A 27,846-nucleotide genomic window follows, 5' to 3' on the forward strand; every position below is an offset into this window, starting at 1 on the left:
GGTGAAATTGTGCGACTAAGATTGAATTATGTCTGTGGACGAGGGCCTGCGAATCGACGATTTTACTCGAATCGAATAAATTTATCGCTACCTCTATTTCGTTCTCAGCAATAATAATAAATTTGTGTTTATTCATCCGTTGAATATTACATATTAAGAATCATTAAGTTCGAAGTATGGAATTGCAAATGTTTTTTTCTTATATGCTTTTCACGTGCCCCTCTGTGAAGATTATTTCTAATGCCCAAGCTCGAGACGCAATAAACTAGCACGATGATAATAAAAATGTTCAGCTTATCCCCCGTGTACTTACTGTAAATTTAAACGGTACGCGAATTTCAACCTAAGCGACTTTTATTAATGTCACGATAGAACGTTTTAATTTTAATAAAACTGAACATCGGCACGCCCGACCTATTTGTCAACCTTCTTTACTTTTGCTGGCATAAAATCATACAGTCACACTCCACGGTACAACTCTGTTCAACGGTAGCACGTGCGCAATCGAAAACGATCTTTTTGATAACACGGCTAAGATATAAATTCAGTAGGTAATCCTGGTCCACTGTCGTATGCAATGTGAAATCCCTGAAGGCGGTCACACGGAATTTAAGCATCTCTTCTTAAAGTAATAAAGGTGCGTTTTATTCGTACGGCAACAGATTATATTTGGGATTTGGACGGCGAAACACGTAGGTGAACCATCGCTCATGTGACAAATTTCTACGTTTGCCTTAACGCGGGGTGCCGTGTTTAGAATATAACATCTGATGTAGGGTTTGAGAAAATTCACATTGATTTACATACAAAAATAATAGATTTTGCTTAATGGAGGAACGGCATCGCAGTTTGCATTAAAGTTAGCTGTAGAAAATATATTGTCCAAGGCCTTTGACCAAAAAACAGGACAAGATAAGTTTACGTTACTTGTATACCGACAATTTCTATCATTTATTAGTGCCAATTCCTTTTTTTATATGAGAAGTGACGGATTGTGACAGGTCGGTGCCCTCAGGGATTCCGCTTTCCAGGTTTACCGGTTCGTTTGTGCGACTTTGTGTGATTCAAATTGTAGTTTCTTTCAAGGCTAGTAACGAAGTACGAGCAATACGTGCGGAAAGCAAATTTTGCTGTTATTCTTCGAATGTTTTCGCGGATTCTTTTCGGTGAGGGTTACTCCTTACTCATGTAGACGTGATTTCGCTGCGAAAGCAACTCGACAATTGTATATTTATGAGTTCACTATTTTGTCGGATTGAATTTTGCTGTAATTCGATTTTGCCTGTAGGCAATCTTGATTGCGTTAGGGGACATGTGGCAAATCAAGGTTAACTTAATAAAATTCGTTTGCAAGACAATCGGTAGACCCTAATGAATAAGATTACAAGTTTGACCTAATATTTTATGTTATATAAAAAACTTCCTCGGGACTATTGTGCTATATCGGTATATACCTATTAATATGAACGTTCCTTATTCACTTTACATAGGTACTGATGTTTTTTTGTATTTCTAATAAAACATCATAAATTTAATTATTCTAAATATTTTGATTCTCTGTAATAGCAACTATACAATGAAATTTATTTTTGGTATACAGTTCAATCGCGATAATGTTGGCAAAACTATATTGTATTCATTAAAATCGACCGGTCACGGCTTATCAGCACGGACGTCCTGCTCCATGGCCAGTTATCAAACATCTTATCACGCTGAGAGGAAACAGGCAATGTTTTTATTTATGTAAGTCCCCTCGCCTACGTGTGGTGTTGAATTTCAGAATATCCACTATTAGGTCACTTTCAATGTTTCCTACATTCGAACGAATATTATTTTTAACCGGTGACAATTTTTGTGAAAATTTGTGCTATCAATATTTTCGATGTGATTTTACTTTTCTTGTTTGGATAATAAATTAACACTATAAACAACGTACGTATCTTGTTCAGACTTTTATACACAATTAAGCAGGTGTTGTTGCTGTTTAATAGTAGAAATTATAACAAAAATACAATAATTCAATTAACCCATACTGGACCTTATTTCATTTGAATCTTTTTTTCTTTCTTTCGTGGAGTTATAGCATGATAACAATATGATATAATTTTATCATGAATAGTATTAATTACATCTTAATTTCTAACTATCTATAATAGTATTAATTATATCTTAATTTTTAACTTTTGAAACAAGAATCGCTTATTTTGTTTACCAACTTTATGCAATCCCAATTAGCATTTCTCATCCAAACCTCTGCATCGACGTCTTGGAGGCTTGGGATTTTTTTTCTCCCTAACGAGCTCATTGTCCTTTTTTGGACTTCCATTAAAGGGTCTGTTAGTGCTTGTAATCGTTTGAGAAGTTTTGTGGTTTCAATTTCTTACTTATTAACTTATTTGTAAGTGTTTATTTTTATAAGCTCAGATATCAAATATATTCTTGAATACAATCATATATCATCTATGGATATATATAATAATAATAAAGATCATATAAAAATGATTCAGATGTGACACAGAAAATTCAAATATAATACAAAAGGTTCAGTCATTTTAGTTTCGCGTAAATATTTGAAAGAATGTAAGTGTTCGCAATTGTTCACGAGTTTCTTTCAAGTCTCAATTGAATTTATTTTAATAACAGCTCTCGTGACGCAACTGTAGAAACGTGTGACTATCGAGTATGCAGATATACCAGTATGCAGATATTATTTAAGAAAATTTCGTTTCGAGTTTCTTTACTATCGCACGCAGTAAATAACCATGTGATTGGCATTTAAGAATCCACTAACATAAACTCAATCACTAAGACTGGTAAGGGTTAGCCGAAATTAATTTGTTTTCTTCGTGTCGAAGGACGACTAAAACCTCTTAGGATTTTGGCTTAAATTAAAAGTTTTCATTTGCTTTGAGAGTTTCTAACGTGCATGGTACATTTGTTTTAGATACATTTTCCTAAATTATATCTCACGATTAGACTATAGTCTCTGGATTAAAGAAATTTTAAGAGCCTTATACTGCTGCTATAAGCTCATATAACCTCGGTAATGAAATATTTTTAAGGGCCCGGTACTTATAAAGAATCCGAATGCCATTAATTCGAAGCTTTATTATGTTGACGGTGTAATCATTATTTTGTAAATCCATGTTTTATCTATGGCTTGACCTGCTTAATTCTATATAATCACTTATCCTAAAATACGGATCAACTGTAATTACTTTCACGGGCTAAAATAATCTCTCGATAATATTAGACGATGAAATATATTCATTTGACCGATTTTAGAGCTTGCGTAAAGTATTTATAAAAGTTCTTAATTAATTATTGTGGTATTCTAATTTTAAAAATACACGTTTTAATCATAAAATAAAGACGAACGGTACAAAATATACGTAGTGATATCCTTAATACAGGTTTGTATAGTAATACAGACTTCAGATGAAATATTCTTTACAGTATATTCACTTGTGAAGTTGAAATATGTTAGCACTATATATATAGTACGAATATCATGGAAAAAAACGTAGTTATAAATGAGTAAGTTTATTGTGAAGGAGGTACATTGAGCTACGCATATTTGTAATTATTTTCTAACATACTTATAACTGAAATTACTACTCTAACGGTCGAGCGGTCCATTTTCTTATCAGCCTTTTTATCAATAAAAACAAATAAATAACTAATACAATAAGGAAAAAGTATAATTATTGCATTCGATATTTAAATATGATTTTTTTTGCATACTTATCCATAATCGTTTGGTTGAGTGTAAATCAGCTAATATTGGAGCTATCGGTCCCTCGTGACTTAAAAAGTAAAATATTATACAAGCGATGCCGCGAGCGGTCCCTTGTTTACATTAGAATCTTCAGGATTTGTATTGTACTCTTTGTCATACACCGAAGCCTTATTAGTCTTAATTACGCCTGTTTTGTTATTTATTATTTATATTATGTCTTTTGTTGATTCCCTTATTTATTTTGTGTTTTTTTTTTTAATATTAAGTTACTACTTGATTCGTAACAATAAATACAGTCGTGATCGAGACTTTATGGGAGTTTCATTGCAAATATCATACTTTTAAATAAAGTAAACTTGAACTTAAATTTGAAAATATTCATTAATGGTAAAACAAATTATATGTTTAGTTTTATGATAATTTTTCGGTGATTTTTCTATTTATATCCGATAATTTAACGAATAAGGGCTTTAATAAGTAAATAGATCTAATACTCTCCATAGATAATGTCCGCTGTGGCTGAAATATTTGAGATAGACATCATCATCATTTGTATCTCTTTGTAAAACACCACAACAAACACAAGCGTGACTTTTGATATAACGTCTAAAATGAACTTTAATTAAAGAAACAACATAAGGCCATAAGTAGCCAGTTAATGTCCCGCCACTGGATTCTTAATAGAAGGTTTTAAGCTTATTGTACTATGCTGCTCCAATGCCGCTTTGGTGGCATGAATGTATGAATATTCATCACTAAGCGCGAGATGTATTATAAACACGAACGAAGCACAATAACTTACATATTCCAGCCACTGAGCCATCTTGGCTTGAACTTCTATGAATCTATTTACCTTTTGACGTGATTTGAATAAAATGTATCCGCACACGTTTACTTAGTCTCTCTGTGGTATTAGTAAAAAATAAACCATTTGACGATCAAAAATATAAAGCACAAAATATAAACAAACATGAGAAAATGGTTTTCATCTATAAGGCTTAAAAACATTATTTTTGTACGTTTTATTGTTATCTCCTTGTCTATCGCTTGTTTTCCGTTTGATGTTGTTTTCGTTTCGTATTAAGACTCATTGTTTCCATGTACATTGTATTTCTGATCTCACATCTCACAAAAGGTTGACATGTTTTTCCTGGTACGAAATGGATGTTTAAACTGAGATGCGGATTCATAATAATTTTTATATTGAAACAAAAATAAAATAAATGTTATTTTGAAAATTATTACAAATGCTTATGAAATAATCGCACTACAAAACATTTTCAATTGAAAGGACCCAGAACGTCAATTGAAATTAATTTTTACAAGTGATTAATTAATAATTAATTTGTATTTATATTAAATTATCATAAGTTCGGACATTCACAGAAATTAGAAACGTAGTGAACAGTGAGTGTGACATTTTGGTTTCGTCAACATAAATATATTTTACAAAACTCGAAGAAACCAACAACTCCAATGAGTTGTATCAATCAATATTTATATAAGGCGTTCAGACTTGTACTATAACTTACAGGAATAAAAATGTAGTATACGTACTAAAAAAAACTCAATTTTCTAATTCAAATGTCAACGGTCTTCCTCAGGCCTGGGCCGCCTCCACCCGTACGGCTCGGGCAGCGGTTCGAGCAGCGGCAGCGGGCGGCGTCGCACGCGCCGCGGCCTCTCCGACTCGCCGACCGCACCCACCACTCCCACGTCGGCGTCCGACAACGCCTCGGACGCAACATTAACCGACTCAGAGCTGCCGTTAGCCAGAGATTCTACGTTACTCGTGCAAAACGGTCAGTATAAAATTATAGACCTATTAAGCTATCGAAACGTTATTTGAAAATATTTATAATAATTATTGTAATACAAATAAGTTACTAAAATATCAACAATAATCTTAATTCACCAAACTTTCTTCACAATTTACCTAACCAATGTTAGAATGAATAATTATTTTTATATATAAATCGCTATAAAATATTGAGAAAGCATTAATACTAGTACTTAGAAGCTGCGTATTGTTATTTTAACATATTTCAAAGATAAGTTTATCAATACGTCTGTTTTCGTTGTATATTAATCGATATTTTGACCCGTTATCAATAAATATTAATTACTTATTATAAATAGATTTCCTTTTCATCTTATAAATGATTCTTATTACTTACGCTGGCTTCTGAAATTATTTAATTTTGTTGTTGAACATAGACACAAAAACATAATTAATTAACATAAACCGCTAAATAATTTAAAAAAGATTATATATTATTATACAATTAAAATATATTTCATTGTCAAAAATTGCAAAGTGCATAAATAGATATTGATATTCATTTTAGAGATTAATATCACACCATTTACTGAAATTAACGCACGAGGCAAAATTAAGTAGAAGTTTGTAGCCTGTATTTAAGATTAAACATCACTTTAATTATTCCTCAACAAATTATCCCAAAATTACGTGGAACCAAAACATTGTCGGAATAAATTCAAACAAAGGGTTACGCCGGACAGACCACTGTAGGACAAACGTCGTACTAAACGACAAATAAAAGCTACGATAGTTTAAATTGGGACCCGAAAACTGTATGTAAACAAACACGAGGTCTCGAATTTCGGTGGGAAAGTTTTCGGACCATCGGGAAAACATCGAAAACATGCGGCGGATCGAAAATGTTCGTTTGTAATATTTGAACAAGTTACGGTAATCGTTAGCCTTCTGCGATGTGTAGAACAGTTGTTACTTCTAATTTTCAAGGTAGTTGGTTTTGTTACTTTTTCGATTTCGTTTTAATGATCTAAGTATAGCTATTTTATTTCATATTTACTTCATACTAACTAGAGCTAGAGTTTAGTGACATTTAAAGTTCTCAAATTTACTTTATTGTGTTTAATACAAAATTATAACTTTTAATATAACGGTTAACAATTTGAGCCTTACTTATGATGTATTTACAAAATAAAAACCATATAAATGTAAGATAAAATATTATGCATAAATTATATTAAAATTAGTGTCAGGCGGTATTTTATCATTTCGAATAAACAGTACTATTTATCCCACACAACCCCAAAATCGGAATATTCCCGAAATTCTGTGAGACTATACAATGATCCACTAATTCCATCGATTCGCGATCGACTCCCAACGAGAGCGCATCGCATGAATTCCAATTTAATTGCATTCAATGAAATCTCGGGCGATTATAGAATCCGACGGTGGGAAAATTAAAAGCGGGACTCCGTTGGATTTCCTATTCAATTTCCATGGAGTACGACACGATAAAAATCCATTACGTTACGCGGCGAGGCCTCTGTGTCACGTACTTTTCTGAAATCGGTACCTTTTACTGGAAGAGATTATAAAGTCATAGCACAATCTGTGTATCACTAATCTATTATGATAAAATATTTATCCGTTTAAAACATTACTTGTATTGTATTCTTAAGACCTCATATAAAAAGTTAGTGACCAAAAATTTATTAATGTGAAAATTATTAAAGAATTTTTTCAATATATATTTTAGTATAAAAATATTTACAATGTGTTAACAATTTTGCTGAAATATTTTTTTCTAATACGGTGATATAAAATTCCTTTACCATTTCATTTATGTATTTATTTTTGTTCATCTAATTTAAATGTCTACGGTACATACCCTTCTAGCGTATCAAAGTATCCAGGTTTAGCTATAATGCGATTCCCTAGCAATCTCATGCTTCATTTTACATTCCCACAAACACTTTTACCGACGTCCTGTACCATTCGTACAGGGATGGAAACCTAAATGGTTTTAGATGCTTAAAGGGCGTTTTAATTTTTACTTCAGCCCGTAAGAGTTACATTTTCATACGTTCCTCTTATTACGATGGACCTTTTAACTACATAATGCTATTATACCAGCTCTATCTCCTGTTTCGCAGCTTGTGCATGCCTGTCTTTACACTCACACCAGACTTTGAATTCATATATTTTACATTTCCTGATGTCGAATAAAATTTGTTTAATTTGAAGCATTTAAAAATGCTTTCAAAGTATAATTTTATACCGATACTTTATTGTAATACATATTTTTAAACTCTTACAAGTGTTTGTGTATTGTTATATGTGATTGTTAATCTTATGTTAAAGAGTAGTTAAAAAGTGCACTTGACACGTAGAATTGTGAATACGCTTAATGTTACATAAGTTCGTAAATACGTAAAGTAAAGGTTGTTTTATTACCGAAAGGCCGGCAACGCATCAGCAAGCCCCCCGGTGCTGCAGATGTCCATGGGCGGTGGTAGTCCCTTTCCATCAGATGAGCCTCCTGCTCGTTTGCCACCTATAACATAAAAAAAAAACCATCAAAACACGTGTATTTAAGCGAAACTGACTTGAAGCTTTAATTTAACTTCAACAAACATATTTTGAATTAAATTATTCAATATTTTATAATTGTCTATTTGACTGAATAAAATACATCGATGTCTGAAAATAGAATTTTCCGGCGTGTAAAATATTCAATACTACATGGTGAAATATTTCAAATAAATCGCAAAAAACAACATATCGTTTGACATGTGAAACCGAACGTAACGGATACAGTATTGGCTCAATATGTACATTGAGCATCGTAAAAAGGTGTGATCTCAATAAATGTAGACATCAAATATTTTCTTCCTTGTTATTGTCTATAGGCTGTTACAATAATATTCTAAACTTGTCTAATCCGGTATATAGTTGTGACGTTTATTTATCGTAGAAGGCGGGATTATGTACTCGATGATACGTGACATGCTCCTACGATAGTTATTGACTTCCAAAAAGGAACTCAATCTGTACTAATATATAAAAAAGTAAAATTTAGTGGTACTAAATACGGAACTACTGATTCGATTCTAAAAAAAAGATTTACTAGTGAAATAGTAAAAAGCTATAAATGACAATTATGTCGTATAATTTTCTTTATTAATAAATTTATAATAATACTTACAATATGAAAAACAAGGTTAAAACGCCTCTTTGTTATAACATAAACATTAAGTATAAAATAATCTTAAAAAAAATTTTTTTTTTTGCTTATTGTGGCCGCGGCATTATATTTCACTAAACTCCATACTTTATCATCAAGAGTAAAGAAGGCCTGTGCCCAACAGTGGACTGGACTGTTATTATACTTTATATACAAATTACTCTGCCATTATCATGAGCTTAAAAGCAACTGATTTTTTTTATCTACTAGTTCAATGGGAGATTATAATCCAAAAAACCCATCTTAATTGAAATTATATTAATATTTTCTATGACAATTATTAAAGATTAGACCAATACGACTAGTTTTTTATCCGTCCATAATTATACAACAGCTTTAAACAATGAACGACTTCCATGATGTTCAAAATTACTGACTCTTACAACGATAACATCGTATTTTCAGGGTAACAGGTGTGAAGTAAGGGAATATTTTGATCGTAAGTACCAAAATGTTAGATAACTTTGCACCAAAACTTACTGAACAAATAAAGGGAATTAGATAATTTAGATTAAACGTATTTTCTAATGTAATTCAGTTTTAGTTTTTAGAATAGAATTGCTGATTATTTAGATGTTTATGATATTTTATCTATGCTACGATTTAAAAATTACTCTCTAATTTGTTTAAATTAATGCATTTGAATATAATTTCCAACAAAAAACCCATATGAAAGATCGCTCGGGATACGTCGTAAAAAGAACAGATCGTAAATAGGCGAATGTGTTAAGCAATTCGATACCCGGCCAATGCTTTTATACCGCGATATTTTTATACAAGTGCCCCTCTTAATTACCCCTATTAAACGCATGGACCGTCGAGAGATAGATGATTCCGAACGCTTTTATACCAAAACAAAAGTCTGTCCTTTTCATTTTATATCATTCTACATGTTAAAGAAAGAGACGTCTATAGCTAGGCACGTTCCTAAACCGTGCCGGAAATTCATTAAAGAATATGGCGTTGGTTAGTTAAATTTTAATGTGTGTGTTTAATAAATGTCCTTTTAAATTTCCATATGGCTGTAGAACGTTTAGTTTATTGGTCTTATGACAGGATACCCTTAACTTCAATTAAATTTGACACATTTTAGTTTGGAACTTTTGAGAGAAGAGTTGATGAGATGACTTGGATGCGTAAATATTAATTGAAGTACAAGTAATTTATTTAAATATTCAAAAATATACACATTAATCCGCAAATTAAGTTTTTTTGTAACAATTAGTGACAGAAAACTTCATTTTGCGCTGTTGAGCTTACACTTGTATGCAACATATATATTATATTTATATGTTGCTATGTTTACAAATATATATTTTAGTTAATATTTCATATTGTGATCTACCTTAAAATAATATTGATATCGTTAAAATATCGAACCTGTACGGTTTGTACAAAATTCTGAGGTACTTAGTCGGAATTTCATAGTAGCATCCTCACTTCCTTCTTCTTAGTTAAATTTCAAGAAAAGTCATTTGTAGAAATAAATATAAAAAAAATGTTATTCAGTTTTTAACTTACTTTGAAAAGACATTTCCAAGAATGAAAGCGTCTTGCAAAACTATAACGAAACAAAACTTAGCTGGATGCCATTTCGAGATAGTTTAGTATTTTTTTATAATAAAAGTTACTATTTCTTATCTAATATCTTTACAAATGAGAGAGTTTTTTCAACATTTCCGTATCACCGTCAAGCGAGAATATGACGTCATTAGTGTCACGACCACAGAATAAAGAATATTATGGAAGTAGTAAAACGTTAAGTATTTAGTAAACGGTGTCACATTATTCATTTGTTTTTTTTTCACTCATTGACCATTTACTTTCACAACGCTCACTACACTACCATTCTTGTTGTTGTTTAGTCACTGCAAAGTATGTATTTAGTATTTACTTGAATTTACCAAGTCTAACGCCTAGAGCATTGGATCAAACATGTTATATTCTTGGTACCTATAATTCTTGTATATAACTAAACTAATAGTTAAGTAAATGTTAAACTGGTACATTTTTTTTTGTATACGTTGTAATAATACCTAATGCCGTATACGTATGTTATTGCAAATAAACTTTGTGTTTTAATATTGAAATTTTTACTACATGACATCTTTGATAATCTTAGCTCCGTGATCGCGACGCACACTTCCCTTACTTTTACTATTCCGTACGCGATAATTCTGGATTTGAGGTATTCATCCATCAGGGGAACGTTGAAATTCATTCCCTCAAAGGCCCCTTAATCCTCAAGACGAATATCTCGTAACTTACGGACGAAGCGGAATAATCGAGACTGTGATGACGACTGAGAAAAAATGTATAATTCTCCTCCTAATCTAGCCGTTTCAGTAACAAATGCCTTGCATTAGCTGTGACAGATACGGCCATGATGATATGATGTGACAAGTTAAAGAAGCGAAATATTTATAAGGATTGAACATTTCTGTAAATTCACTTCGTGTCAGTGTTATAAGAAGAGAAATTTGGAAAGAATACAGAATCTGAAATGCGTTTTCTCTTTCTCTTTAGAAATAATAATAATTATCCAAAAAGGCAGATCATTCACGAGTTTGCTTTCAAAAAATCAGCACTTATTTCAATTTCAAGTTGAGGTATTTAATATAATTGCTAATTTCAAAAGACAAAGACAAGGAATATCTTCGAAAAGGCCATGACATTACACGTAACATAATATTATCGTCTATTATTTAAAGCGTATGGAAAAAGGCAGTTAAACAGTATTTAAAACAAAAATTTGCTTTTAAAGATGGAACATAATAGATTGAAGCGACTATTCTTGGCCTAAATAATAGCAGTGTCTTAGGATGGTATGGCATCGTTACATTCTTCATAAATTTTCAATATGCCATCGTCTACTTTATTTGTAAGAAACTAAAGACGGTATCGATAGGTTTTGTTCACTTTTTGAAGTGGTCGTAAAATTCTTCAATTTTTAAACAAGAACACTTTCCAATTATCAATACGTCTAAAATAAATAAACTTAATTCACGCATCCTTAAGCTATAATATAAACAAACATGCCTAATCTCGTTTGCAATGTTATTATCGTTTGCCACGAATTACCAAGACTGACATTATATATTGACTGACGTTATATCTTTTAAGTAGTCATGTATACAAATATGTTTCGTTGAACCTGACTGCTCATGCCACAAACTCGTAATATGTTTCCACTCGTTATTTGTACCGATACCTTTATGCGACAGTCTCGAGTACAAAGCCGTAACCTGCTTAGTTTGCTCGAAAGCACAAAGGAGCTCCCATCAGTTGTACTCGGCAAACCCGAAAAAGTCCAAGCCCTTTGAGAGCCCAATCCTTTAATACTAATTGAATCATAATTTCGAAGACGAAAAGTTTCTTTTTATGTAAATCTTTTGGCCTCGCAAAACTCAAAGGCCCGAGAAATGGGAGCGAAATAATCTCAAATTTTGAAAGTCCACCGAAGAAAAGAGGTCCGTGTAATCGGGATTAAAATTTATTACGTTTTCTACGTCTTCGTGTTGCTCTTTGCTAAATTATTTCGATATTCCCCTTCGGTTATTTTCATTTTTCTTTTCTTATTTCGTGAACTATGATTATATTGGTGGAACGATCTTTATTATTTCCTTCATTGTGGTATTTAGTTGGTTGTAAGTATTTATACAACTCATAACTTATTACATTTGTCGTATATTGAATAGTAAATATAGACACAGCTGTTTAATATTATCAAAAATAAGTCATATTCATTTCGTAGTTAGAGTAGCAATGACTATTGAACCTGGAAATAAATTGAATTTCCCGCACCTGCGACATGGCTTATATATCCACGATACCGTTTCACCTTCGCCCTTGTGTCGCGAAATCCAAAAACAATTTCAGCCAACAGCACGGTAGCGCGATAAATCTCGCAGACAATTTCCGAAATTTTTCTATCACAAAGATTTACACAGTGTAGCGCATCTTTAAGAAAATCGCACCTTCAATCCACTTATCGATCCCTATTCCAGTACAATTTGCGCCGTGCACGGGCAAGCGCCTGGCAATTTTGAAACTTAAATGAAAATAACTGCGTCGGCAGTGGGGCGGTGAGTTTTCGCTTTCAGTGGCGTCTTTGGCAACTTGTCGATAGTTCGCGTCCGTCGTTCCCAGCCGCCGTCCACGGAAGCCTTTGTTTCAAGATTTTAGTTTTTAAGTGTTTTGCTCTGCTACATTTTTGCTTATCCAACAAATTCTGCATTGTTTTGTTGTTTCGTTACTCCAGAGTTATTTACGCTAGCAATATTCGAGGATAAAATTCTAATTACCGCCAGTCTTTTGTACTCCATTCTATCGATATTTTAACTATCCTTTTCAAAATTATCTTGATGGTATTGGGTTATTGGTTATTAAAGATCAAATAACGGACCAATTTTTTAAATTTATTTCTAATTGCTTTTACGTATTTCTCAACCAGTAGCTAGGCTTTATCTTCTTCTGTAACTTGTTTTGATAAGTTGAATTTAGTAAACGAGTAATTTGTGATTATTAAAATTATACTCGATGCAAATTATCTAAAAATACCCAACCATATAACTATATTTGATATGCAAGCAGCCGATACAAAGACAGGGCTATGAGCTCCTAACATCCTATTTACATCGTTAGCTTTCCATTCTCACCTTAAAGCGATCGGCAGATCCGTTGTGTGGAAAGGAAACGAACGTTTTCGAGGCTCTATTTTATAGAAAGACAAAGACCTGAATACTGAGTAATGTGAAATATGCCTCAAAAGATGGTTGTTGTATCAGTAATTATGCGATCGCTTTGTAATGGTCGATCTAGCCGCCATCATTTATTGATATTTATGTAGTAAAAGTCAATTGACATTTCAATAATTTATTTTTATTTACATACATATATATTTTTTTAATTTTTGAAATCGTAAACAAATAAACACAACCAAAATTATAAAACGTGTCTTACATTAGTTACGTTACTTTTAAACGTTTAGATTAATTAGAATATCCGCGATAGTTTAGCTTAAATAAACATAACATAAACTCGGATACGTCTCGAGATAAATCTTAAAGATTAAAATTGCCAATCAGTTTTGCGAATTACGTAACAACGAGTAAACTAGGACTGGTATTGACACGTCCATTTCGAGGAGACGATAAATAATAGAAAATAAAGTACAGATTCGCAATGCGATGTCGCAACAACAAAGGGAAAATAAGAGATACAAGGGAAGAGGCAATTTTGGTGCTGCGTAAGAAATGTTCCTGCTAAATATGTTTGCGTGCTGTCTCGCCTTTATTGCGTTGTGATAAGGGTCAGATTTCTTAATATGATAATGCGTACATAAATTTGTTACGCTAATACAAATACTGTGTTCGCGTTTTTCTCGAAGGGGGCCTGTAAAAGTTTTTGAAGGTTATATATCGTTTAAGACTACGCTCCGCAAGTTTTGTGATGAAAATGAATTACATGGCGCTTTCGTTAGTGACGATTACCTCATTTTTTAACACTTGTACAACTTTTTGAAAGCCTTTTGTTAAGCTTTTACGGACTTACGTGTTGTATAGCTTTGTAAAGTAAAAAATAACGCCTTTACTCGACTACGCTTAAACTTAACGACACAATAATTCATAATAATGTCTTAGCTGGTGATTTGTTTGACCTTATTTTAATTGTCCTTAAGAGAATTTTAGACAATCATACTACAAGCATTACTCACGATATTGTCCAAAAATCTACGGCCTTATCTTTACAATCAACTAAAATAAATATTTTTCAGAATGTGTCTAATATGTCTGAAGCTTTATAGAAAATATCGCCGTAGCATGTTTTCGTTGGCGCGCTAAGTACACGTAAGGCGTGTTCAATTTTATCATATTTTATATAACTTTATGAAAACACCAGTCAAGTGTTACGATAATTTGTTATAACTTGTTTGATAATATATAACTAAATGTAATAAAAATTCCGAAATATACTATACCCAGAAATGTTTTTGTAGTAAAAATTGTAAGTCGAACCTTAAACGATAATCTACTAGAAGTAATAATAATAGCAATGTAATATAGACTATAAATGTCTTTGCTGAACCTTTGTTCGAGAAGACATTACCTACATATTTTTGAAGAAAATAAAAAACGATTTTGATCTTGTTCTACCGTTGCCTCCATAAACGCAAATTTAGCTCATGAATAATTCAGTGGCGCTTGCCTGAATTTAAACCAACAACCGTCTATTAATATCCACGCTTACTAACCACTGGGCCATCTTCGCTCTAAGAAATAATAAACCTATGAAAATGAATTTAAATTCCGATATTTATAAAATAACCAAATCATTGACCGTGGTAGAGCTTATTGATATGAAAGGACAGTGAACTGTTGTAATTACAAAAATAAAGTACTTAATCTTATGTCTGTTATTGTAGTATAGATTTGGTAACGATATAGAAATATGACCACTTACAATCAGGTGTCCCATTTCCTACGACATATATAAATAAAACATCGAAGGGAGTTCCTTAAATATTAAAAGGGTGGTCACGATCTGCCATAGTCATTAGCGCTGTAAGAAAAAAACGTCAATTCATTCCAGATATCGTCAAGTTTGAGAACAAAGATGTTATATCTCTTGTGCCTGTAGTCACACTTAGTCAACCTTCAAACTGGAACCCAATAATACTAAGTATTGACGTTTGGCAGTAGAATATGTGATGGGTACTTACTCTGACGGGCTTGCACAAAGCCCTACCACCAAGTATCAAAAATTCAAACACAATAACCACTAAATATAAAGAATCGAACATTCTAAATAAACGACGAGAACGGCTCTTTAATCCGAACTTAAATTTCATTCAATTTACTATATTAAAAAAAGTAAACTTGTCCCTCGCTACATTTGAAACGTGCTATATAAAGCCGATAACAAGAAAATCAAACTCCGTCCGAACAACAATGTGTACCTCCAGTGAAAATTCTTGAAAAGAAAGTTGTTAGCAAAAATACGTTGGGGCTCTGCCTGCGGGCCCCTGATAAGACGGGGATCCGTAGTAAACACCCGCTCCGAGCAACGCTTATACCGCACCAAGTTATAGACATAATGCGTTTTTATCTTACACATATTATATGTTTGTAAAATTTATTCAATACAAACAAAATTAACTTTATTTAGAATAAATATTATTATATATGTATGTCGCAGCGTCAGATTATTAAATACTTTGATTAGTTTTGAGATTTGATTCTGGATGGCCAGTGAGATCAATCGCTTTTTGTCACGTTAAAAAAACATGGAATGTCGGTTGTCAAGAAGGAGATGACAGATGTTGTCGCGGCCTATGAAATATTGTATTATTTCGTGAATATGTATGACGAATACGGTGACCCCGAACCAAACAATCTTGCCGGCTCCCCGTCATATATAAATTTATGTTTTATAAAAAAAAATCATAAATATTTTTATTGATAATCTTTGATAAAGATACAGATGACAAATATTTCTAATAAAATCTACTAGTTTGGAATTATCGATTACGTGCATATATGTAACTATAATTTTTCAACCAATTAATTTCTTATTTAATTTAAGAAATAAATTATTTATTAACTGTACTATAAATGCATGTTAAAAGCACGTAACTTAAAAAAATATCTTCATTGTAATACATAATTTTATTTAATGTACCGCTGTTTATTTATAACTTATTCCAAACAAACCAAAAGGTATTCAACTTGTTAACGAAATACCTATTACCTATAGTTTCAAGTTGAAAGCTGTTCAAAGGTAGTGTATATTACTGAATTTATCAATACACGTTGCTAGTATAGTTATCAGGATCCACATTACATGAATACATTTCTGTCATGATAAAATATATAAACGTGATATAATAAAAAATAATCAGTCCGCTCGTTCTAATCCAATGGTCAAGTATTTGCCAACATAGGAACACACAATCTAACATGACCCAACACAGATCAAGCATACTACATATGCTACAAAGCCGACTACCTTTGAGCTGCAATTAAAAACATATTGAATGAAATAAAACATTGATTATTGTCTCGTTCGCTCCCCAAACTGCAGCCACACAAGACCATATAGTAACAACTATACACATTATAATCGATCAAAAACATTTATGTCAAAACGTAAAATTTATCTTTGAAACTCATGTATGTCTGAAGCAAACAATAAAATATATGTTAATTTTATTAATCTGCTTAAAGTAGTATAATAACATTATTCTAACTGGAAAAAAAACAAGATCAGCAGTGCGATTCTTAAGAATTCACTTCGTATCTCACTTGTGAAATGTTGCTATTTTTATACATGCATCTAAAAGATTTTATAATCATTGTAGTTAATGTCATATTTCTGACAATTCACGTGCGTGTTCTGTAGTGATTCTTATAGATTATTCTTATAGAATATTCTTATAGAATAGCGATATTATAAACACTCACACACAACAGACGAAGCGAAGCTTCGATATACTATTTGAAAATGGAATAAGCCATTTTCAAAATTATTTATACTTCCCGTTAATCGTTGTAATTTCGCTAGTAGTTAACTAATTAATGAAATTACCGAGTATTACAACGTTTACTCCTGTAATATTTAGATTATTAAGGAAATTAATAACATCGATTAACAACCAGTTCAAAGGCAACATCATTAATTAATATGTAAACTAAGGCATTTCAAATTATATTATGAATCACACAAAATATATCCCGCGTTTTTGCTTGTAATTTCTGTTCAACAATAACATGATCCGCTTATCTCTACCATTGTACCTGAAAATAGCTTTGTTTTAAACTAGTACATGATTTCATATAATACTTTTAAAATAATACCTTGTAATCCTTACGAATATAGTATATAAAAAAAATTAAGCTGAATTTTCCATCACAAATAATATTTAATTAGGGGCTTTCATCTGTTTGAAGTACAAGCTACAATAAAAACAAATATTACATATTATACACGAACCCGTATTGAGGCAGCGTGTTCGAATAAACTACAAATCTTCTCTTTAATAGGAAAGGAGGCCATAACTATAATTCAATATTTCAAGTTCGTTCTAATACTCGTCTCCAAAAATATTAGCCACCATACAAAACGACCCCTTTTCTTGCTAATGCAGTACATCGGTATTATGCAATCGTTTAGTGTGGTGTGATTAAAATTGTATCGATCATATAGATCGACAATAAGTGTCGATATTTTTTTCATTTACACGTCTTGATCGAATTAAATCTAATAAACAGTGAAAAAAAACACAATGCTTAATGCACTATCAAAGCACCCCATACCATTTCCAGCAGTAAGTAGTTTATCTGATATCTTTATTCAAGCAAGACTGTCTATATTCAAAGGAAACTACTTACAATTGGTTACAGACAACGTAGTAGTCTTATATGCGTCATAGCAAAATCTCTAACTTTGTATAAATAACTTTTGCTTGCGTAGTCACGTAGATGGTTAAATTCAGTAGCAACTAATATGAGGCATAACTACTATTAATATTGCTCTGTACACATTTTATATATCCACGGCCACTGCATGATAACGTGTTATGTCATATTTCAGTCAAACTTAAACTTGTTCGAATAAAAAATAAACCGAACGCACATATTAATTTGTACCGTTGTAAATGCCTAAATAAAAACATTAGTTGATTGGTAAAAAAAACAGAACAATATGACAAATAACTTTCATGCATGCATCAAAAAATTTAATAATGTATTTTAAAAATTACTATGAAAGGGTGTGCTTGTAAAACGTTTTTATTTTCAAAGTATCGATAAATTTTATGAGTGTAACATTAATTTATCGACAAGATCTATCGGACCATCGACATCACAATGCGCCCTCATGTCTCGAACAGCCGCGTGCGTGTGACAAAATACTTCGCAACGCGGGTGTGAATTCAATTTGGCAATACGTTTTTGTGATTTTATTTTTAGCAGCTGTCAAATGTAGCGCGTGATTTTGAATATAGTATTAGAATTTGCATTCCTGTCATACAAATTTTGTGTGCAAAATTGCAGATGTGTGCGTACCTCCATATTACTCTCTACTTTATTTATTTATAATTACAATGTAAATATGTATCTTTAATTCATTATTGCTACTCTATAATCTCGTATACAGTAAGGCTAGTTACATACATTTAAAGGTATTATTTAATATGCGTAAATTGTAACGTGGATAATTATCGTCGTTATTAAACAGAGCGAGGTATCCGTGCTAAAACCATGTATGTTTTTTTTTGTTTAAGGGACGAATCTTTACCAGTTAACTTTTATCAGAATAATAATAATGATATTTTAACAATCTTTCAATACAAATATTGCCAAGACGTCGAAACTTCCTCTTCAGGTAAAAGTTAACATGCGATTAATATTCTTCTTTAGAACACAAAAATTCGCCTTTTATCGAATAATATTAAAAGATAGAATGAAGAATATAAATTGAAGTGAAAGTAAATACCAGCCATAAAGAAGAATACTCGAATACACGAGGGAGTGTCAGAAATGTGGCCATAAACTGTTTCATAACAATCTGCTGAGCTGACAGAATGAAAGAGTGTCGTGTGTTTAAGCAACTCACGTAGGCCATAAGGCCTAGACTTGGGAACGATAGCAACATAAACCGAAAATATAGCAGTAGTTGGTTATTAAACTTAATATATAAATAGTTATACTTAAATAGTTTTTGCAGGTAGACGAAATATAAATAGTTTGTTGTTAAATAATTCTATTTTTTATGAGGCGGAAAGCAAATGGGCTATCTGATGGTAATTGATACCACCGCCCATAGACAGTGGCGATGAAACAACTATTAACCATTTCTTACATCGCCAATGCGAAAAATTACCAACCTCGGGAACTAAGATGTAATGTTCCTTGTGCCTGAAGAATGAACATATGTAGAATACGAATAAACATTATGATGCAGATCTGGTGAATTTACGCTTACGATTATAGAGCTAGAACAAATACAATAACGTAGAATAATATATTTGCTGATATCAAAGTGTTTGTCATCCTTACAAAATTTATAAAGAAAAAAATTACCGTAATAGTAAGACATAAATTTTTCTCATTTTTCATTAAAAATTATCGCCGTTCCAACTAGACCTAGATTCATTTGAAAGATATTTTTGTAATCCACATGCATCGCTGTTTTAAAAATTAATATAGCTTTATTTACCGCGATACGTGCAAAAACGAATGTATTGAAGATTATAAACAGAAATCACAACATTAATATTTTAAAGTTCTTAGAACTTAATGATTATAATTATTATTTAGTTATAAAGGAAAATATGTATTCTTCGTATAAGAATGACGAGGAGCTTAGTTCGTAAGTAAATAAATAAAATAAATAATAAATCGAGTAAATTTAGATGGTTTTGATTATAATGTCATTAGAAGGAAGATATATGAGTTTCATCTTACCGAAAAAAGGTTGCCTACAATAAAATCATTATTAAACAAATTAAAGGAAGACATAAATTTCACGGGCTGTCGAGAAACTTTGAGAAGAATATTGCATGAACTAGGTTTAAAATGAAAAAAAAATTAGAAAATAATAGATCTCTTTTGACTGAGAAAGATGAAGTACGACTTCAGCGGATTAAGTATCTTCGACAGATACAAAGGTTTAGGAGTGAAGGTCGGGACATAGTTTATACTGATGAGACTTACATACACGCCACCCATACCACCACCCAAAGGAATTTAGTTGGATGGATAGGGCTAAGAAAGGTTTAAAAAAACCGATCTCAAAGGGTGATCGATTAATCATTGTGCACGCTGGCAGCTGAAGAGGCTTTGTACCTGGTGCTCTCTTAGTATACAAATGATCCCAAAGTACTGGCGATTACCATCACGAAATAAATAAAACAAATTACGAAAAATGGTTAAAACAACACCTCATTCCGAATTTACGACCTAAAACAGTAGTGGTCGTAGATAACGCTCCTTACCATAACACAGGAACAGACAATTCACCGAATTCCAGCTCTCTAAAAGCAACCATGCAATCATGGCTTTTATCTAAAAATATACCCTTTTCATCAAACCTATTGAAACCGGAATTGTATGAAATTATTAAACGTCACAAAGCAAATCATACTCAATACTCAATTGATCAAATATTGTCGGAACATGGTCATTCTGTTTTACGGTTACCTCCTTATCATCCAGAATTTAACCCAATAGAAAATATTTGGGCCCAAGTTAAAGGTCACGTTAGTTCGAAAAATGTCTCGATGAATTTAACAAAAGCCAAATAACTATTAATGGAGAAATTTGAATCTATTGGCGTATCCGAATGGGAAAAAGTAGTCAATCACGCGATAAAATGTGAAAGAGAACATATGAGACACGAGGATATAACAGATCGATATGTGGATCAATTTATCATCAACCTGAATGACTTTTCATCAGATAGTGATGAATCGTTATCTGATGAAGAGACGTTTAAAAAGACGATGAACAAAGATTCATCGTTCGACGATATTTACTATTGGCAATGAGGATATTGGAATTCTTGAATACTATGTACTCTGTCATTCCCACCAAATGTAAATAACTTACCTTTTTGAAGTCAGTTAAAAACAAATAAAAATTTAATAATGTGACCATTTATTTTGCTATCAACTTTACGTAAATTTTCGCGTCAATTTGACGAATATATTTGGTTATATGACATTACTAGTTATTACGTAGGCGTAAAGATCATATTCACATAAGAAATAAATAAATTTTGATGTTTTGGGAAGGCGTACTTAATTCGGATGTGATCGGTTTTACGAATTTTGCCGATGCTACATCTAAGTTATGTCGTACTATAGCTACAGAGTAAATAAATACTAAAATGTTTTAAACATCGATAAAGTTTATGTAAAAGATCGCAATTATTTAAATAAATAGTTATCGGTATATTAATCTCAAAAGTATGTAAAGGAATAAATTCTGTTTATTTTATTTTTATAATATTTAAATTTTATTCAATATGCAGCCTTTTACTTCTTCTAAATAAACTTGAACATTTCAAAGGAATCTGCAGTTCGCATTTTAACATGTGATATTTTGATGAAAAATTTTCAGCACCCTCTACTGGCAGCGTACTTGCAATGCTGATCATAAATGTATTAAAAATATTATCCAGTATCAATTTTCTTGCTTTGCTTTTTTATCGTAATATTACTCGTTGATGCTGCTAAGTTTATTTTTTAAACTAGCGAGACTTTGCACTGCGTAATCTTAGATACAATTTTTACTTGAAACAATATTTATATATTCTTTGGTAAATATTATAAAATTCCTGATAAAAGTTAAACAGTATTTTAAAATTATCCAAATCTATAAAATACTTAATAAAATGTACTAAGAGAGCCAGAATCTTTTAAACAATACCAATTGCTTCCGATTTGTCAGTCGATCGACTAAAATAGTCTCACATGGTCGCGGTAATACACACAAAAATATCGGCATATACGAAAATTACACTGACGACTGGCATCGAGGCGATTATGATGATATAAAAACAAAACCACAACCGATTGATGTTTCCAACAATCCAAAATAAGATTTAAATATTTGGAATAAAGTCTATTTTGGAATGAAAAGATGTAATAGCATAGCGAGCTCGTCCACAGGTGAACGAAGCATCTGTTTGCTTATGTTGTGAAAATATAAAGTTTTACCCAATAAATAATGCAACGTGGTACGCTGTCGGAAAAATCCTTACTCGCTAACATAATAGGAATGAGGTAAAGTTGCGAAGAGACTATCAAATGTTTGTATTCCATTCCATAGACACGATATACTTTGAAGGAAGCTTTCATGATCCTTTGGAAGCATTGGAAGGCAAATGCGGGTAGTGTAGTTAGAGGATCTGTTTATTTTGTTATTGCTATTTTTATCCATCTTATTTTATTTCTTATTTGTTACTTGATTTAAAACGTTTATTACACTTTTAATTTCGATATCACTAAAATATTACAATGTTTTTTGTTCAAGCAACAGTAACTCATGATAATGTATTAAAATATTATAAAATAGTATAACTTGTTGAATAAAGTACTACTTCTACTCGGAATATTTTAGTCCAATGCTGGACATAGTTTATATGCAAGATTATCTCGGTTAAATAACTTAACAGTCATGTTGGCGAGCGGAGTTGAAGATCAACAGTGCCGTATTGTCATTTGCCATTGCCTTGCCATCTCCCAATAATTCCAATAATAATTATATAATATTTGATAAATATAAATGTTTTTTTTAAATACTGAATATGAAAAAAACAACAAAGTAGGATCAGCAGAATAGATTTAAATATAAAATAAATTTTAATATATCTCTAACTATAAATATATTTACGCCAACATTTAAATTCCCTCAGCGATATCAAAAACTTGACCGAATTCCTCGAAAGAGTGCATTTTGCATTACCATATACACACGAGAATGTGAAATGTTTATATTCTAAGTTGGACACCTAATGTAAGTAGGGCAGTCCGGCGTGAATAAATGAGTATACTGCAGCAATCTTGTTAGACAGGATACACGCGGGATGAGCGCACGTGACGAGGCTTTCAGCTTGCGAAATCTATCTAGATGATATGGTATAATTAAAAATAGATATTTGATAAAAGAATTTTGAATGTTTTTAAATAAACTGTATATTAACACATAAAAAAACGAAGGAGGTTGCATATTTCTTATATTTAATAAGTTTTATTTATATATGTTTAACGATTTATAGAAAACGAATTTAAATGATCTCAACTATATCCCATTGACATAGGACATGGTTTAAATCATTCTTTAACGTACTTTTTAGGGACAATCCGTTCAAATTATATAAACTGTACGTGCACCAACTTCTGTTTTGTAGTACCTACATATAAAAACTAATACTTTTTATTAGATTTATATTGTATTATTTTTGAAGTCTGATCAGATTAAAAAATATACAAATAATAAATGATAAAAACGGAAAATATTCAGATGAGAATTATTTTCAATATAAAATAGAACTCTTTAATTAAACAGTTCAACAACTAACGGTACCGTTTTTCGGTACTTTCCCCAGGCGTGTCGGAATACGAAATTAAAGACTGCGCTGAAACCTTACATCTGCAATTACAAATCAAATCCCGACAGAACGTAATTTTGTACGTATTCATACGAGTCCCTTCTCTTTATTACGATCATTACCAAGTTCGAAGCCGGAGAAAATCCGCTGACTTTGAATTTCCTCGGGGAAAAGGCACGTTTAAAACAATCTTGGCACAGACAATGAATGAGTATGTTTGTAACAATAGGAATCCTGTTAATTTTACATTCGTGAAATATGAAAATAAATTCTTTCATCAATTTAAAAAATATTTATATTAAGTCCTTTGCCTACATATCACAAATGAACATAGACAATTATAACAAGTTTTACAATAGAAGCTTTTCATGTTATTTTATTGTATAGGAAATAAACCTTATTAACATTTTATTGAACAAATCGTAATGAAATTAAACATTATAGATTGTACCAGGATAAAGAAACAGGTTTATAAAGGACAGGGTATCGTAGTGATGCTATCGGAGTCGAGATTTGCGAACCGCTTAGTATAACTTAGAACAATGAGTAGAGAGTGTGGTTCTCGGTCGAATATTTTAATCAAAAGCAATACTAGTCAGTATTACTTACTCTGTTCTTAAATGTTAACCAAGCCGCCTCTTTTATAATGGTAGATAACTTAGGAACAGTAACTTATAATCCTTTATTATCGTTCTTTTCTTGAAAATCGTAATATAAAATTACTTTACATCTATAATTCATCTTAAAGCAAGAAGCGTGAAGTGTACGAAATTAGGTTTTCAGAAGTCGACGGATGATTAAAATTCAAAATTGATCTTATATCAAAATTTATTCGTGATTTTCGTTTATCCCGTGGAGCGGGTTTGGAGATGAAACGCGTAAGTATGTAAGGGCGTCGACACAGCTATATCGATTAAGGACGCGCAAAATTTTAACTTTTGATTTAATAATAAAATAATTTAAACACCGATAGATAGTAATAAGGTCTAACTTTGGACCGTTTTGGACCTCTGGTCTCCTGACAATGATTACAATATTATGATAAATGAGTAGTTAAGACGTGAAAGTGTATCAAACAAAATAATTTGTATTTATAATAAAAAAAAAAAACAGAAAAACTGTTCCGCTTAGAAGCGTTCATACATTAGTCCGCATACGCTAGACTGTACACTGCCTAATGCGATTCTATATAGGCTTTCAATCATTCACACATTCATTCGTGCATTCGTTCGATTGTGCGTGACACGAATGATATCAAATGTTAATTTAATAGACCATTGTGCCGAAAATGAGATAATTCAGAGCGTTTTGTTTGCATTGTCCGTTACGCAGTTATATCGCATGTTAGTATAGCTTTGTGTTCGATAGAAAATTTAATCGAAGTTGTTTAAAAATTTTACTTAAGTAATTTATTTTTTACTTTTGTATCACGTAATACAACAAACATATATCTTAAATATTAGTAGCGAGAATCAAATGAATCAAATTTGCTATAAACTATTCACTATCTCGCAATCGTGATGCAACATACAAAAGATTCACGACCATAACCTAAACATTATATATAAAACGTGTCAATCTTTGGCAGGATGGAAAACGATCATAAATGCCTAAAAAATATTGTAATCAGGCGTGATAATTCGTTTTAAGCGAGTTCAATCGCTTAAACTTTAATTTATATCGATACTACACAATTGATATAAGGAGAATTAACTCATAACCATCCTTATGCGAGTCGCAATCGAGCAAAAATTATAAGCAACTTTTCCCAGTTTAGACAATGAAAATAAATTTCAAAATAATCCAAACCATTGTCCCCGAGACAATAGAACAGGATGTATCATTAGAGAATGCCGTTCTAGACCCTAACAAGGGCCTAGGAAAGAATCCATTTTAGTTTTAATTACCGAGCCGGCCGAGACACGCCGCCACCAGACCGACTGACCGGGCTTTTTAATTTTACCCCCGTAATTAGATTTTTTCTTGAAAACGTCAGCCACTGGAAATGTCGATAACGCTGCATGAGGCAGTGTCTTTGTGAGGTCTGTTTAACATCCCGTCAAAAACGATTTTATTTTCTGATGATGGTGTTATTTTTTTATAACATATTATTTTGTTCATTTATCACTCAAAAATGATCGCTTTCTTCAAAAAAGTAGATGAGGTAGTGGATGGTTGGCTTTTCTACTCATAGACGACGTTGCACGTAGCCATTACTATGTTCCTCGTTCCTGTACTTACTACCGCCTTACTACTTAGAACATCTTGTGAGACAGTAGACACGCAATGAATGAGTTCTAGTACCTCTTTCAGAAATTTCTTAGTGGTTAGCTGAAGTCTTATGTTTTATGTTATTCAGAAATATTTTAACCGACTTCAAAAAATAAGGTTATCAATTAAAATAAATGTTTGGATACAATTTTCTCTTTTTGTGAACTGGTTTTGATGATAATTTTTTCATCCGGTTCAATGTTGGAGCTACCTAGTCCTGTCTTAATACATAATTCTTGTTAAGTTTTTATATAAAGCGTTATTTATTTTTATACAATGGTTTCTGTTTCAATGAAGGGAAACATTTATTTTCAATTTACCGGGTGAACAACCAAAATGAATAATTAAATATGATCAATAAAATGTTAAAAAGACTTGTGATTCAAGTGGTTTTTGAGACGTAGTACATGTAAAAGCAACAGACAGACCACGACAAACGTCTGTATGGCAAATACTTTGTCCCCTTGGGAAACGAAACCTACCACTACTCTTGATATACAAACTGGAATTAATTTAACTGCGCAAGACGTCGTCTATAGTAAGATTAACATTTTAATGAAATGAAAGTTCATTGCCAAACTACAACTACATAGATTAATAAAATCTCACAAATGAGACTCAAAAAATATATACATACATATATATTGAAATTAAAATGCTACTATATTTATATTGACATATAAATTATAATTAAATATTGTAATATAATATACGGCTTTACTTATAAACGTATGTATTTATTTAGTTAAACATTGGTTTCTCTCTGCTATCATTGACAGATACATTTTCCTGTAAATGTTCCAATGCTAGAGTTATACGTTCCTTCTTTTTTCGTTTAATATAAAATTTATTAGAACATTCGGGTTTGAAATCAGAATCATCGTTTAAAACTGATAGCTTCGAACCACTGGGCCATCACGGCGACCATTTTGTAATCTGTAAGTAAAATAAAATTAATCTGAACCAGTTCGGCTTGCTAGACATTTCCGAGCATAAACCCTCTACTATTATAGATATAGCTGCGAAAGAAACTTCGGCTCTATATTTTCATTAATAAAAAAAAAAAAAATTCATTCATTCGCGTAATTGATTCTGGTGTAATTTAATATAGAAATATTCAACACTAATTTAAAAGGGAACATAAGAGAATGGAATAATATGGAAATTATTTAGGTTTAAAACTAATCCAATGACTAATTTATTTGCTCAACATCAATTTTTGGCTCATAATTTGGCATCTGTATCAACTGGTTTGACGTACAATACAAACATACGTACGATGTGTTTTATAATAATTCATAACCATTTTATTTTATAAACACTCGTATCTTTACTTCAATAGTCGTCCACAAGAATTTAATATTTTCATAATATCAAGAAAGCAATTTTATTATGCGAACATAATGTTTCTTATCTTATCTCTTAAAGAAGGAACGGGAGCTAACAGGACGATTTTCATAAAAGATTATCCCTAAATTCAACTAGATGAGGTACCAGGCTATCATAAACTGAAAGAGGTCGCTTCGTTTACATTTTCAATTGCATCTCGGCTCGCAGTAGCCGGCGGTTATGCATTACCATAATTGCAGCCACTATATTGATTGGCCTGCTGCGGGCTAGCTGTTTTCTGGACGCTACCGGCTGAACAAAGTTGTTGTGGAGAATGTTTTACATTTAAAATATTTAACGTACACTGAA

At 31.8% G+C, this 27,846-nt stretch overlaps 2 protein-coding genes across 8 annotated transcripts in view; both read left to right on the plus strand.

Moving 5' to 3' along the window:
* The window catches only part of LOC113397410 (calnexin), a 372,199-nt gene that overhangs the window by 190,345 nt on the left and 154,008 nt on the right, over positions 1-27,846 (plus strand). The gene's annotated exons all lie outside the window — the stretch shown is intronic.
* Positions 1-27,846, plus strand: part of LOC113397455 (teneurin-m) — a 214,979-nt gene that overhangs the window by 57,559 nt on the left and 129,574 nt on the right. For all 5 annotated transcript variants that reach the window (XM_026635800.2, XM_026635802.2, XM_026635801.2 and 2 more), the window contains one exon: positions 5,344-5,541. In XM_026635800.2, coding sequence (XP_026491585.2) covers positions 5,344-5,541 — 198 coding nt within the window. The remainder of the gene's footprint in view (positions 1-5,343; positions 5,542-27,846) is intronic.

The sequence above is a fragment of the Vanessa tameamea genome, chromosome 3 (assembly GCF_037043105.1).
Source record: "Vanessa tameamea isolate UH-Manoa-2023 chromosome 3, ilVanTame1 primary haplotype, whole genome shotgun sequence".
NCBI lineage: Eukaryota > Metazoa > Arthropoda > Insecta > Lepidoptera > Nymphalidae > Vanessa > Vanessa tameamea.